Raw genomic sequence first — 16036 nt, 5'->3', positions numbered from 1 at the left:
GGAAGTGTTTTGGGAGAAAAACGTGCATCCTACCCTCCAGGAGCTTGTCTTTTTGGGAAAATACGATATACATCATTATAGCACAAGTAGAAAATAAAGTGCCATAGGAGAGTTACAGATGAGGTACCAATAAAAGTTCAAAAGCAGTATTACTTCCAGTTGAGAGATGTGGACCAAACCTAGTGAAGATTATATTTGAACTCATGTTGAAGTATAGATTGTGGAAGATAGAAGGAGAAAAGGACATTTTAGAAACTGTGACATATGTACTGAAAGAATAGAAAACTACAAAGTAAAGTTAAAGAGGAGGAGGTCCTTAATGCCAGGCTCAAAAGTTTAGACTTTGTATGCAGTTGTGACTGTTATTAGGTCCTACCTCCTGGTGCTGTTGGTACATACCTAACTTTGAAAGGAAAAGCACTGAGCAACCATATATTAACACACTTGGCTTTACTTAAGCAAATAGGAGTTTGCATAGATAGGGGGTTGTTTCTCCAGTTTCCAAGTACATATGGTTATAGAACTTTGGCCTGCGCATGATTACTTAAAATCAGAGCATATCAGAACCTAATAGGACATTTTTTTTTTTTTTCTTTTTTTTGTCTTTTTCATGACCAGCACTCAGCCAGTGAGTGCACCCGCCATTCCTATGTAGGATCCGAACCCGCGGCGGGAGCGTCGCTGCGCCCCCAGCGCCGCACTCTCCCGAGTGCGCCGCGGGCTCGGCCCCCTAATAGGACATTTTGAAGTGCCTGTATTAGCTTCCTTTCTCAAGTCTCAACTCTATTCAAGACTAAGGTATTTCAATTTTCTTTTCAAAGGCTGCAGTTGCAGAAACATTCATTTTGTCTGCAAGGGTAGTGCCTAGTTTTATCTCTAATAATCAGTCATGATATCAAAAACCTTTTTCTTGAAATAACTGGAAGAAAATACTGGACATTTTGGGAAACACAAAGTAAACTGTAGAAATGAGAAATTATAACTAGAACAGAACAAATTAAATTTGGTTTTGTATAAACCTGTTCAAAAGCAATTTTGGTGTAGTAGGTTTCGAAGGCTATATGAGGTTTATATCCTTTGAAACTATAATTTCACTTTCAGGAATTTATCCAAAGAAAATAATGCAGAAGAAAGAAAATGACCTATTTGTGAAGATATACTGAAAATTTGAAGCAAACTAAATGTTACAGTTAGGGGAGTTCTCTATACAGTAAAAAGATGGTAACTATGAATATGTTTAGCAACTGAGGGAAAATGCTTATAATATTAAAATTGGGAAAGAAAGCAAGATTGTGGGCATATCTTGATGGCCACTAGGCAAATTATGCAAGAAAATAGGAAAAGACTAGAAAAAAAGAACTAATTTTCATTAACCACTTGATGTATACCATGCTCTATGCTAGGCACATTGTTTGGGACAGTCATGTGAGGTAAGCAGTGGTCTCTATTTTGCCTTAACTTAGTTAAGTAACCTGCCCTAGGAATCAAGAATAACTAGTAGGGCTAGAATTGAGATTCAAGTCTGACTCCTAAACACTTGCTTTTCTTACTACTGTATACAAAAACTTTGATCCTTGTGCTAGGATTATTGAATGACTTTTTCCTTTAAAAAAATCGTTTTAATACAAAACTATTTTATTTTCAAAACATTATTCTATAGTTTTAAGGACCTAAGAGTACCTTTACAAACTTTGTATAATCCAATACCTTTTATTGTAGATTCATTTAAAATATTTATTATAGTTTTCTAAACAGAAAATTCTTTTGGCCAAAGATTTTGAACAGAGATTTTTCACATATGCCTATTTGTCATATGCTTTTTTGTTTTAACAGTAGGTTTAAAAGTTGAATTCAATTGCAAAATTTATTCAGAAACCTTTCTTTTCAGGTTGTTTCCTTTGTTTTGAATTAGGAAGGATCTAGTACTTTTTTTGCACTTAAGGTCTTACCCTTCTGCTTCAATCTTGACTTTTTCCCCTTTGTTTTAGTAATGTAGTTTCATAATCTCAGCTGTATTAGAAGAGGAAATAGTGGAGGAAAAGAAGGGAGAAAACATTGAATTTGGGTTTGCATTATTTGAGTTTGTATATAAATTGCATTATTTGGTTTTGATATGAGTAATTTGGCTTTATTGTGACTGAAACCTCTGGAGATTGTTTTAATTCAGAGCTATTTCTTCCAAAAGTGGTAGCCTGCTTAGCTAGTTAAGTCAGGATGATCCTGACATTTGTTGACAGCTCCTGCTTCTTTTGCTAATTGAAAGCAAATGGTTAGGCAGCTATTTTCATCTATCATGCTTTTCAAAGTTCTAAATTTTACCCAGTTACCACCATATTTACAGAAGGAGGAGAGAGCTTTTATTTTGTCATCACAAAGGATAAGGGAATCCTTTATGAAATTTTTGGCTTAGAGGCTGTTAGAGAGCTAGAATTTACCTTGAAGCAACATGCTGGTATGTGTAAGCCTGAGTATTTTAAATCACCTTTAAGATACTTTACATCACAGGATATGAGTCATTGAATTTGAAAAGCCAATAAGCCTTATCTTGAAAGATTTCTATGAAATGATAGTAATGTATCAGTGTTAATTTTGTGATTTGAGTGGCTGGATTAGGGTAATGTGGGAGAATGTCCTTGTTTGTGGGAAATATACATTAAAACATTTAGGGGTCATGTGTATGAGGTCAGTAACTTACTTTGAAGTGGTTCAGGAAAAAAAATTAAGTTCTTTGTAGTATACTTGCACTTTGTAGTTTACCTGTACTTTTTAAGTTTGAGATTGTTTCAAAAAATTTGAAAATTCTGAAGAAGATTGGGTTGTATTCTGTAACTAAAAATATATAAAAGATATGTAAAACTATATGAAAGAGTTAAGCTAACTGGTCATGAGTCCCAAACAGAGCTAGCTATTGAGGATTTTTTGAGATGTAATGGAGCATTTTATTGTAAAAAATGCAGTTTAAAACAAAATTTTATTTTTATTTTAGAAAGTATTATGTCCAGTGATTTCAACATATTTTGATTTAATGCTTTGGTTATTCTTCTCTTTCTGGTTGGGAATTTTTTTTACTCATGATGTTTAAGGTAGTTTTATTATTTAGAAGATTGTTTTAAAAATGTCTACCAAAATGATAAGTATAATATATTTAAATTGGTCTTTAGTGATGAATCCAGATGACACATTTGAAGTATTAATTGATCAAACAGTTGTAAACAAAGGAAGCCTACTAGAGGATGTGGTTCCTCCTATCAATCCTCCCAAAGAAATTGACGATCCCAATGATATAAAACCTGATGAGTGGGATGAAAGAGCAAAAATCCCTGATCCTTCTGCTGTCAAACCAGAAGACTGGTAAGCAAAGAATTCAGTAGAAAATCATTATTTGGCATAATTAAGTGTGAGATATAAGATATAAATGAAGCTTACAACCAATGGAACTTACTCTTTTAAACATCGGAACTACTTATTTTGATTATTTTCCATGAAATGATTTTCTAAAATGGATTTTACACTTCCCTGGCCTTTTATTTTCTTAAATTTCATTTTAATTTTGCTGAATTTTTCAATATATGTTTATTTTTTATGCTTTTAATGCCGTGGGGAATATTTCATGAATCTAAAACATCCAACACTTTAATTGTAATTCCTGGTTTGATCTTTATCATATGTTTATGAATATTTTATGTAGTTGCAGTCTTTCTGTTAATGATTACTTTGCCTTAAAATAGTCACATCCTCAACATCTTATAAAACTATATGGGATTCACTCACACCATTGTGCTTAAATTTTTCACTAGCTGAGTATTTGTATTGTTTCCATTCTACAGGATTATGAATGTTTTCCTTAAAAGAAATGTATTCAGTTCCTGAGTTCCCATAGCTTGAGTTCAGAGGGTGAGAGATACCTGTATATCTCTCCATTTACCGAGGTATTCTTTGTCCTTCAAATATGTTTTGTAATTTCTCCGTAAAGATCTTGTTACCTTTATTCCTAAGACCCTTATTTTTTTCCTGCTGATTGGGTAACCATTAATTATGGTTTTGGTAAGTAGATTATCTGTCTTTTTGTATTTAGCCCACCATATTAGTTATATATTGCTGTGTAACAAATTGCCCCAATTCTTAGCAGCTAAAGACAACAAATATTAATCTAGGAGTGGCTTAGCTGAGTGCTTCTGGCTCAGGTTCTCTCATGGGGTTGCAGTCAAGCTGCAGGTCAGGATTGCAGTTAAAGCTTTGACTCTGGCTGGAGGATCCTCTTCCAAACCTGCTCAAGCAGCTGTTGTCAAGAAGCTTCAATTCCTCTCCGCTTGGGCCTCCTTAGATTTGTTCATGACTTGGCAGATGGCTTGCCCCAGAAGGGCGCGATCCAAGAGGAGGAGACATAGCAACCACAGAAGCTTCAGTGTCTTTTATAACCTAATCTCGGAAGTAACATGCCATTACTTGAGCTGTATTCTATTTGTCACACAGACCAACCCTGGTACAATTGAGAGGGCACCACATAAGGGTATGAATGAATACCAAGGTAAAAAAAAAAAAGTTCTCCTAGTTTACAGAAAGTCAGGGTTTTTTTTCATGATTGGGTGTTAAATTTTGTAAAGTACTTTTTGTACATCTATTGAGATAACTATATGGGTTTTCTCCTTTATTTTCTAAGTATGTTGAATTACATTGAAAACTTTTCTAATGTTGGACTAATCTTGCAATCTACTTGGTCAACAAATGTTATCCTTTTTATAATTTTCTAATAGAATTATAATTTAATTCCATTGCAGTCAGAAAATATTCTGTATGAGTCTAGACTTTTTTTTTAGTTAACAAATATCAATTATATTAGGTTGATTAGGTATTGTTTAAGGCTTCTATATCCTTATTGGTTTTCAACAGAGTGTTCTCTTACTGAGAAAAGAGAATTAAAATTTTCAACTGTAATTGTGGATTTGTCTTTATCTACTTTAAGTTCTGTCAGTTTTTGGTTTATCTATTTTGAAGACCTGTTAATGGATATTCACGGTATTTCATGACCTGTTGAGGAACTGACCCTTTTATTATTATAAAATATGCTTCTTTATAAACTCTTGTAATATTCTCTACCTTTAAGTCTACTCAATTTGATATGAAACCAGCACTCCTGCTTTCTTTTAAATCCTGTTTACGTTGAATATTATTTTCCATTGCTTACTTGTAACCTACACAAGCCTTTATTTTTAAGGTTTCTTGTAGGCAACCTGTATTTGGGACTTTGTTTTAATTGGAGTGTTTATAAACCGTCTACGTGTAATGTAGTCATTGATATGGTTCAGATGTAAGCCAACTGTATCACTGCTTATTTTCTATTTGTCCCATACATTCTGTGGTCCTTTATAAAACTTTTTTACCTGACTTCTTTTTGACAGAGTTACTTTCTTTTATTTTAGTATTACATCTTTTCTTCTCTTTTGGCTTATTAGCTTTTCCTCTCTAGTGTATTGTTTTAGTGGCTGCTCTAGGGTTTGCAATATACATCTTTTACTTATATCAGTCTACCCTCAAATAATAATATACCACTCCACATGTAATTTAACATTATGAGAGGCTTATATTTTCCCCTTTGTATCTTTTGTGCTATTATCATACCTTTACTTCTACATATACTGTGAAGGCCACACATTCATTCTTTACTGGGTGTCTTTTAATCATATGAGAGGAAAAAGTCCTTTTGTTTATCCACATATTTACCATTTCTGGTATTCTTCTTCCTTTTGTGTAGATACAAATTTCTGTCATCATTTTCCTTCTGCCTAAAAAACATTCCTTAACATATTGTAGTGCATGTCTACGGTCATTGAATTCTCTTAACTTTTATTTGTCTGAAAATTTCTTTATTTTTTCCTTAAGTTTTGAAATATATTGTTACTATTGGATTATAGGTTGATAGTTATTCTCTAACAATTATTCCTTGTCTTGGGGCTTGCATATTTCCAATGAGAAGTCAGTTGTTATTCTCATCTTTGTTCTCTTCTACCTGATATATTTGTTCTTGGTTTGGTTTTAAGATTTGTTAACGTTACTACCAGTTTTCAACATTTTGATTTGGATGTGATTTGATGTGGTTTTCTTTGTGTTTGCTTTGGGTTCTTGAGCTTTTTGTAATATAGATTTATAATTTGTATTAAATTTGGATTTCGCCATTATTTCTTCAAATATTTTTATGTTCCTCTATTTTTGGGGGGGGACTCCACTTAAAATCTGTTAGAATGATTTAGATAGTCTCACAGATCACTGTTTTAAAATCAGTTTTTCTCTCTGCTTCATTTTCTAAAGTGTCTATTCCTATTTCTTTAAATGTTTGTTTGTAAACACTGGGGTTACTACCTACCCAGAACATAGTGTGTTGCTCCTGGACAACCAAAAGTGTTAACTCTCTTATACGACGGTTCTTCAAAAAGTTCATGCAGAAATAGAATTAAAAGATAATACTAATCTTTCTGTGAACTTTTTGAAGTACCCTTGTACATCAAGAGAGTGATTACTAGTGAAAATGTTGTTGCCTTCAGGCAATTAGTATAAAGGGAAGTAACTTGTACAAGGTAGCAAGAATAGTCTGGTTTTTTAAAAATTTAATAGAAGGTCACTATCAGTGCATCACTTTCATGCATTCATGCCATCAAAAAAAGTAGGACCACACCCTTCCCTGTGGGCTAACATCACTTCATATTTGTTTACTCATAAGAGTGAGTTTGCCCTTAGAGGAGAAAAACTGCATATAACAGCCTCATTCTGGTGGTGAAATGTGTTAGAATTTCTTTTATAAAGTGTTGAAAGAAATGTTCCCTTAAATTTTAACCTCTGGTTATTCTGAGAACTCAGAAACTCAAGATAACACTGATATCAGGCAAGTACAAGTCTGTACATTTATAGAGTTGATTATTTCAGTTTATTTTGTAACTTAATTTTTGTTTGGAAAATCACAAAGTAGCCCCTTGTTTAAAATTTCTACTTTTGTATAAAGATGAAAATTATGTTAGTAGTTCTGTTCAGTACTTACTGTGATTATGTTTATATACTTTAGAATTTATTTTCTAAGTTAGCATTATTTTTAAAAGTAAACACAAAGATACTAGAATTAAATATGGAGACTTTTTGAAAAAGTAATATGGGAACAGGGAAGATCTTCCAAATATGATATAAAATCTAAGAATCATAAAAGAAAATACTAATAAATTCAACAACATGAAAATAAATGACTTGTATATGGCCAAAAAACCCATAAACTATGTTTAAAAAAAACACACATGGGAAACTGGAAAAGATGTTTTCAATTTATGTAGCTGACAGAGAGCTATTTTTTTAAATATTAAAGTAATGAGCTGTTCAAAGAAAATACAGTTTTTATACATGACTTATGTTAAATGTACACTAAAACTACAGAGAAACACCATTTTCACTTATATGGGCAAAAATCAAAAAGTTTGGTAACACTATTGTCAAGGATAGGAGAAAATAGGTTCTCTTGTACACTGCTGGTAGGACTGGAAATGTATAGCCTTTAAAGAGAGAAATTTGGAAGACACTATCAAAATTTAAAATGCACACGCTCTTACAAACATATCTCCACAGGTGAGAAATAGCATATATTCTAGGACATTCAGTAGAGCATGTTTGTAATTGTAAAATTTTGGGACTGCTAAATGTCCTTCAAGAAGATATAGGCTAAAAAAATTATGGTATATCCACGAAGTAGAAAACTATTCAACTGTTAAGAATGGAGCAGGTGTGTGTGTGTGTGTGTGTGTGTGTGTGTGTGTATATATATATATATATATATATATATATATATGATCTCCTAGAGCAGTCTTGACACATAGTAGGCATCCAATATATATTTGTTGATGAATGAGTTTTTAAGTGACAAAATCAAGGTCTAACATACTATGTATAGAATGCTATCATTTGTGTAAAAATAAAAACTATGTATTGTATGTGATGTATCCGTAGAGCACAACAGGGAATATATACAAAAAATTGGCTAGTTAGCAGATTTAGGTAGATGAGAGATGGCGGAAGGTAGCAGTAAGCACAAAGAAGAGTAGGAAATACTTTTATGGTACCTTCTTAATTTGATAACATGCATTTTAAAACTTCTTGAATAACTAGTGATTTACATAAAATATACGGTATTTACAGGGATGAAAGTGAACCTGCCCAAATAGAAGATTTAAGTGTTGTTAAACCTGATGGCTGGCTTGATGATGAACCAAAATTAATCCCAAATCCTGATGCTGAAAAACCTGATGACTGGTAAGCAGTCTTCAAATGTCAATTTCAAATGTTTCTAACTCAGTCTCTTTGTTACTACCTTATATGAGTGACAGGAGAGACTTGAGGTTACTATATTTGCTTTGTTCTAATATCCTAAGGAATGAAGACATGGATGGAGAATGGGAGGCACCTCGTATTCCTAATCCAGCATGTCGTATTGGGTGTGGTGAGTGGAAACCTCCCATGATAGATAACCCAAAATACAAAGGAGAATGGAGACCTCCAATGATTGATAATCCTAACTACCAGGTAATAACCATTTGTTCCAGCTCCTTAGTAAAGTTAAAAATGTTGTGATATTTTCTGTTATATATCTAATTATTGAGAATATTATGTTAACTTTCAGAACTTAGATTTGTAATCTTAAATGTCAAAGAAAATAGACCCCAACTAATTTATATTTTAAAAATAAAGTATTCTTTATTTAATTATCCAGGGGAATAAAATTAAGAACTAAAGATAAATGATTTCATATTATATTCTTCCCTAATAATCACTTGGTGCTCACTTTGGAATAAAGCTCTGTTTTAGAAGTAAATATAAGAAATGAATTCTGATCAGAACTCACGCTGTATATTTTAATAATTAATGCCTGTGCTTGAATAATGTCCTCCTTATTTTTTAGTAGTAATAAAATGCAAAATTTTTTCTAATATGATCCTTACATCTTTTGAGTGTACCTACCTTTTTATATTAAAAGTCCCTGTATTATCCATTTAATCCTGTGGTTTTACCTTTGTAATTATTCATTGACATTTTCCAACATCATATATTTACAGTTACATATTCTAATTACTCACTGTAATTTTTCTTCATATTACTTATCACAAAATGTTGATTTTGATAATTTTTTTGTTAACTGTCTGTCTCCCTCATTAGATTTTAAACTCCATAATACAGGAACCACATCTGTCTTGATCCTCAATCACTACCGTCTGGCATAGTGTCTAGCATAGAATAGATATATATATGATGATGGAGTAAGTCAGTGAGTGATTGCGTTGTCTAATTCATCTGATTTCATTGTTTAATTATGTAAGATCTAATGGAACTTTTATGTTGAATAATTTTTCTGAGGTTCAACTATGATTGATTGATGATGTCTGTCGGGTCATGGGCATATGTTAAAAGGAGTGGCTCCATTTTTGCTATGCACTGATCTTCCTGATTTGGACAACTTTAATGATATTGAATAACTTTACTAAATCTAAAAAGTTTATCTTAAGTAGTATCATTTGTGAAATTTAATTAAGTTCCTGTGTGTGTTGAATTTTCACTTTGCCTTTTATGTAGTTTAAAGTCAGTATTGCTCATAGGGAACATCGTGTACAGAGTAAGAAGAAACAAGATTTTATTTCCGGTAAATTACTAATGAGTTAATATCAGTTGAAGTTTTCTTTTTTCTGTAGTTAGTATTGCCAATTTTGTTCAATAGCAATTACTTCTTAAGAAGTACTTATAATGAAATTATTTATTTTAAAGTGTGTTCAATTATTTTTTCTTCCAGGGAATCTGGAGTCCTCGAAAAATTCCTAATCCAGATTATTTTGAAGATGATCATCCATTTCTTCTGACTTCTTTCTCTGCTCTTGGTTTAGAGCTTTGGTCTATGACATCTAATATCTACTTTGATAATTTTATTATCTGTTCAGAAAAAGCAGTAGCAGATCACTGGGCTGCAGATGGTTGGGCAGTGAAAATAATGATAGCAAATGCTAATGAGGTATAGTATTGATCATAGTGGTAGTGATGTAACTGTATAGTAGTAATAGGACTTGGTCCTGGTTCTAGTTTATACAAAGGGCCCTTTTAAAAGTAAATAAATGTGCAATAATTAGTAAATGCCAAGGAAATGTAATTGAATAAGTTTATGTAGACAGACTATTTTATGATACAACTTCATCATAAACTACATCATGAACTATATATGCATAAGTCTTAATTTTATTTATTAAATATGATAGCTTTAATGAGATTTAATGCCTATGTGTTGTTTATAGAAATAAGACTACTTAGTATCTTTGTCACCTTGCCAACTCAAGGCTTAAGTGGTAACAGTAATCTAAATATTATTTTATTCATTTAACTGTTATTCACTTAAGTGGAATGCAAAGAATTTTTTAATTTTACATTATTAAATTCTGTTCCAGTTCTTTTTCCCGGATTTTAATACTGTTTAGAAAAGGTTAAGCTAAATATTTCACCACAATGGATCTTGGAGAATGTATCTTTAAAATTAGTTGCTATATTAGTCCGTTTCTGTTGCTTATAACAGAAATACCTGAAACTAGGTGATTTGTAAAGAAAACAAAAGTTATTGCTTACAGTTTTGGAAGCTGGGTAGTCCAAAGTCCAGGGAACACATCTGGTGAGAGTCTTCTTTGATAGTGGCTTTACAGCAATGTAGGGATCTCACATGGCAGAAAATGGCGAAGCAGAGAGAGACTTCAAATGCTATCCTTTTAAAGCCCTCTGAACCACACCCCTGATCATCATTATTAATTGATTCATAGTCCTACAATCTAATCACCTCTTCAAGACCCCACCTTTCAATTACCATAATAGGATTTCCCATAACAGGTCCCCTGTTGCAGTGGGGACCAAGCCTCCGACACATTAAACTTTTTGGGGGGGGGGACAATTCAATCTAGAATTTCATATCTTATATTTGGTTTCTTTGGACACTAGCAAAAACCACCAAAAGAGTAGGTAAAGAGGGATTCTCGTTTTGAAACTCTGTTAACTAACACATTTGATGGTTTGGGATTTTATTTTAATAAGAGAAATAACTTCCTCACCAAAGGTCATGTGTGAAATTTGTTTATATAAAGAAAAAGAAAACATAATTCTGAGATACAATTTTATTCAAAAGTTCAAAGTATCAGAAAGTTGTATACTTCTAAATGAGCCATCTAAGACATCCATAAAAAGTAGTTCTATCCTTAGATTTACCGGAAAAAGAAAATTGTCATTATTTTTGCTGGTAGGTTAGGAGTTTCGACTTTTGTAGTAACGTACCTTCTACAGAGTTTCACTCAGTGATGCATGCTAATTAAATACGAGTTTACAAAGTATAAGGTGGAAAAATAAAACTTTTTTTTGCTTATGGGTTTATCACTCCTTATATAAAATGCCTACGTAAAATAAGTTCTTTTGTAGTCTGTATTTCCCAATGAATGTTTAAAAATTTTGATTGCATTTTTATGCTTATTTCTTCTGTAGCCTGGTGTATTTAAACAGATAATGGCATCTGCTCAAGAGCAACCATGGCTTTGGTTCATTTGCCTTGTGATAGCAGTGCTACCAATAGCATTAATTACATCATTTTGTTGGCCAGGAAAAGTAAAGGTAAAGAAAATAAATTCCCTTCAACTTTTTTTTTTTTTTCAAATTTCCTAGTGTTTAAGAGTTCTGTGAATTGAGCATGTGATTCTTAAAAGTAAAAAACTAAATTTTCTGTTTTTACTGACAGTTCACTGCATATGTTATCAGTTATTGCAAGAAATTTTTTAGCATATTCATTATTACAAATCATACTTATTCTTTATGGCCCTTATCCAATCTCTCCCCTTCTCCCCTCTAATAACCATAGATTTGTTCTCACTATATGATAAATTAACTGTTCCTCCTTTGATCTGTCCATACTGAGATAGGTGTGATCAAGTCCTCCCCTATTATTGTAAAGCAGATGCTTCTTCTGTTACTCTGGACTGTGCTTTGTGGAGAGAGAGGACCTGTTTCTATTTTCTTTTTTTTTTTTTTTTTTGGTCTTTGCTGGTGCCTCTCCTTGTGTCAACGAGGTTGAGAGTCTGGCATGCCATCTACACGGTGGCTGTGACTGCTGCCATAGAGACTAGCCACTTTTGCAGCAGCCGTGGCTGTGGAGGGCTGCCTGTGTGGAAATGGTGTTTTTGGTGTGCTCTTTACCTGGTTGTGGCTGAGTTTGGCTTCCCGCAGCTCCATGCCTCAGGACTCCAGCAAGGCCCTGGGGCAGGGGCAGCAGTGTGCCTAGCTGTGGCTGGGTTCAGCTTCTCCCCACAAGGAACTTTTTTTAAAATAGTGCTTTGCTTTTAGTAAAAATAGCTTATGCTAATTACCACAGAAAAAATATGAAGATACAGAGTACAAAAAAACTGACATATGTAAACCACAAACAAAGGGAGCACTGGAGGAAGAAGTGAAGGAAGAGGAATCAGCCCTGGAAAAACCACTAGACTTGGAGGAGGAGGAGAAAAAGCAAACTGATGGTGAAATTCTTGAAAAAGGTAAGGCAATGATAGGGATTTGTAATGAGGACCCTGGGCACAGCCCATGAAAACAGTTTATTATCTCACAGTGACCAGCTGTTGTACTTCCTTATCATCAGCTTTATACATCTGAATCCCCAAGAATACATACATGACTATGGCAAAGAGGAGTGATTAATAGTCCTCTGAGCAGCTGCCCTGTTCATAGTTTTTGTCTTTCAGGAATAAAGAGATTTAAATGGTGTTTAGTTGCTTTGGAGCCTAACAGTTAGGAATCCCATATGCCATAGTTTTTTCAAGGTCTTTTCTTGCCCCTGAGAACGTAGAAGATGAGATGGAAGGTATATATCATGGCCTCTGTAGAAGAGAAATAGTTATAAGGCAGTTGATTGAAGCAACAAAATTAACACCAAGTCTTCCAATGGCTGTTGTTATCAGATAGTTATCATATAGAATAAATAATTTCCTGAAAGGATTGCTGAACATATGTCCCCTTCCCACCCTGTACTAGATTCTTGAAGGTGTTAGAATAAAGAACTGAGGCTTTTTGGTGGCTCTCCATTGAGATCTGCTTACACACACCCACGTAGAAATAAAACTATTGATATGCCAGGTGTTCTTGAGCCCTTTACAACTTAAATTATGTCCTAAAGCATTATCTTTAACTTAGTAGTTGATGAAACAGTTGACTTAAAAACCAGACTCTCTCTCAAAAAAAATAATATAGACACATATATATGTATATTTACATACATATACATATACATATGTACATGAGTACATATCAAACAAAATTCTTTAGGTTTTAATTTCTTAGAGATTTATCTTTGTGACTTCTTAGTGCTTAGTATATTAATGTCTTGATCAGCCTTATTTAGAGGACATTTATATATAGCTTATTATATTGGAATATTTAAACATCAAAAGAGTCTTCTTATAGAAGGTACTTTCACATATCCACATAGTCCCACATTGTGGGTGTGGAAATATATGCAAGAGGTAGAGCTGATGATTTTTCAACTTCCCTTTCCCTAATCTCCATTTTTAGTGGGGTAGGAGTTTTTACTTTATGTAGCTCTAAGGGCATCCTTAATATTTTTTGGTAATGATGGTGACAAAGTTGGAGGTTTGCCTAAATGGAATTGAAAGGAGGGTCAATAATGAAAAAATGCATGACAGTGTGCACAGCAAATAACAAATAAGTAGCACATCAAAGAATAAAAGATCACCAAAAATTAAGGAAAGTATTATCAAGACCTGAACACAGGAAATGTGATAATTCTTTGGTTTTCATATTACAGACTGAATACTTAAGAGTTCTTTAAACCTATCCCTTAACTCAAGTATGATGATTTATTTATAAAATGTGATTAAATAATATTTGTAATTCATTTTTTAAAAATTTTGAATGGAAGGAATTGCTTTTAAATATTGGAATTAAAATAAATCCCACTTACTGCAGTTAATACTTTTCAGTAGCAAAATTTTAATTCATCAAGTCTTTGCCTTTAATGAAATCTGTATTCTAGAAGAGGAAGGTGAACCTGAGGAAAAGAGTGAAGAAGAAATTGAAATCATACAAGGGCAAGAGGAAGGTAATAAATCAAATAAGTCTGGATCAGAGGATGAGGTAAGCAACTTTTTAACAGAAAATAAACTAGTTTCTATGTATAATTGTTATCCATAAAAAAAATTTCAATAGAAGCATCAATCTGGTTTGTGAAGGAATTTTTGCCATATTCCTCCCAGCTTTCATTAAAGCCTCCACATTGTTTTTAAAACATATCCATAAAGAAGGCAAGAAAATACTATAATTTATATTCTTTTTATTTTTTTAATTAAAAAATATTTTTTATTTTAACATTTATTTGTACATATTTGTGTGATACAGTGTGTTGTTGCAATACATGCATATACTGCACAATGGTTCACTTAAGGTAGACAGCACAGTTTTGTACCTCTTAGTCCACCACTTCTCCTCCCACCCTCTGCCACTAGTAACCATTATTCTACTATCTGCTTCTGTGAGAACCACTTTTTTTTTTAGATTCCACATATGAGTGATATTGTGCGGTATTTCGTGCCTGACTTACCTCTCTTGACATGATGGTTTCTAGTTACGTGTTGCTGCAAATGACAGGACATCATTTTTTTTAAATTGCTGGGTAGTATTCCATTGTGTATATATACCACAGTTTTTTTTTTTTTTTTTTTTTTTTTATCCATTCATCTGTTGATGGGTATTTAGGTTGATTCCATCTCTTGGCTATTCTGAATAGTGCTGCGAGGAAAATGGCTGTGCAGATGTCTTTTTGATATATTGATTTCATTTGCTTTGGGTATATGCCCAGTAGTGAGATAGCTGGGTAGTAGGGCAGATCTATTTTTAGTTCTCTGAGGCACCTCCCTACTGTTTTCTACAGTGGTTGTACCAATTTAAACTCCCACCATCAATGTAGGAGGGTTCCCTTTTCTCCACATCCTTAACAGAGCTTATTTTTTGTCTTATAGCCATTTTAACTGGAGCGAGATGATATCTCATTGTGGTTTTTTTTTTAAATTTTATTTATTGAATCAAAATTGATTATACATATTTTTGGGGTTCAACATTGAGATATGTTGATTAAATCAGTATTACTAGCATATATATTGTTACAAATCATAATTATTCTTTATGCCCCTTGTCCAACCTCTCCCCTTCCCCAACTCCCTCCCCCCTCTAATTACCCTAGGTTTCTTCTCTCCTTCTGAAGGAATAATGGTTACTCTGTTAACTTGTTGCCTAGATGATCTGTCCAATGCTGAGAGATGTGATCAGGTCCCCCATTATTATCATAGAGCAGATGATGCTTCTGTTACTCTGAAATAGGCTTTGTAGAAAGAGACATCCTCTTCTTTTCTTTGTCTCTGCTGGTGATTCTTCTTGTGTGAATGCACTGCAGTGGTTGGCAGACCATCTGCATGGTGGCTGTGGCATCTAGCCGCTTTTGCAGCAGCCATGGTTATTGTGGTGGCTGTGGTGGGCCACCCACGTGGAGGTGCTGTTTTGGGCGTGCTCCTTGGCACTGGCAGTATGCCTGGTTGTGGCGTGTGTTTGGTCTCCTTCTCCTTGCCTCAGGTCCCTGGGTAGGCCCCAAGGTGCTGGCGTGGTATGCCTGGTTGTGGGAGGGTGGTCTAGTCCCCTTCTCCATGCCCCGGGACCGTGGGCAGGCCCCGAGGCACTGTCTTGGTGTGCCTGGTTGTGGGAGAGAGGTCCAGTCCCCTTCTCCATGACTCAGGTCCCTGGGTGGGCCCTGAAGCACTGGTGTGGTGTGCCTGGTTGTGGGAGTGAGGACCATTCCCCTTCTCCTCGACCCGGGTCCCTGGGTGGGCTCTGAGGTGCTGGTATGTTGTACCTGGTTGTGGGAGGGTGGTCTGGTCCCCAACTCCATACCTCGGATCCCTGGGTGAGCCCCAAGGTGCTGGCTCAGTGTGCCTGGTTGTGG

At 34.2% G+C, this 16036-nt stretch overlaps 1 protein-coding gene across 1 annotated transcript in view; it reads left to right on the top strand.

Moving 5' to 3' along the window:
* The window catches only part of CLGN (calmegin), a 37698-nt gene that overhangs the window by 12345 nt on the left and 9317 nt on the right, over positions 1 to 16036 (top strand). Inside the window, exons 7-13 of the mRNA XM_063108452.1 lie at positions 3162 to 3351; positions 8170 to 8283; positions 8403 to 8553; positions 9812 to 10027; positions 11527 to 11652; positions 12407 to 12569; positions 14081 to 14181. Of these exons, the coding sequence (XP_062964522.1) occupies positions 3162 to 3351; positions 8170 to 8283; positions 8403 to 8553; positions 9812 to 10027; positions 11527 to 11652; positions 12407 to 12569; positions 14081 to 14181 (1061 nt within the window). The remainder of the gene's footprint in view (positions 1 to 3161; positions 3352 to 8169; positions 8284 to 8402; positions 8554 to 9811; positions 10028 to 11526; positions 11653 to 12406; positions 12570 to 14080; positions 14182 to 16036) is intronic.

The sequence above is a fragment of the Cynocephalus volans genome, chromosome 9 (assembly GCF_027409185.1).
Source record: "Cynocephalus volans isolate mCynVol1 chromosome 9, mCynVol1.pri, whole genome shotgun sequence".
Classification (NCBI taxonomy): domain Eukaryota; kingdom Metazoa; phylum Chordata; class Mammalia; order Dermoptera; family Cynocephalidae; genus Cynocephalus; species Cynocephalus volans.
This window is presented reverse-complemented; position numbering and strand designations above follow the sequence as displayed.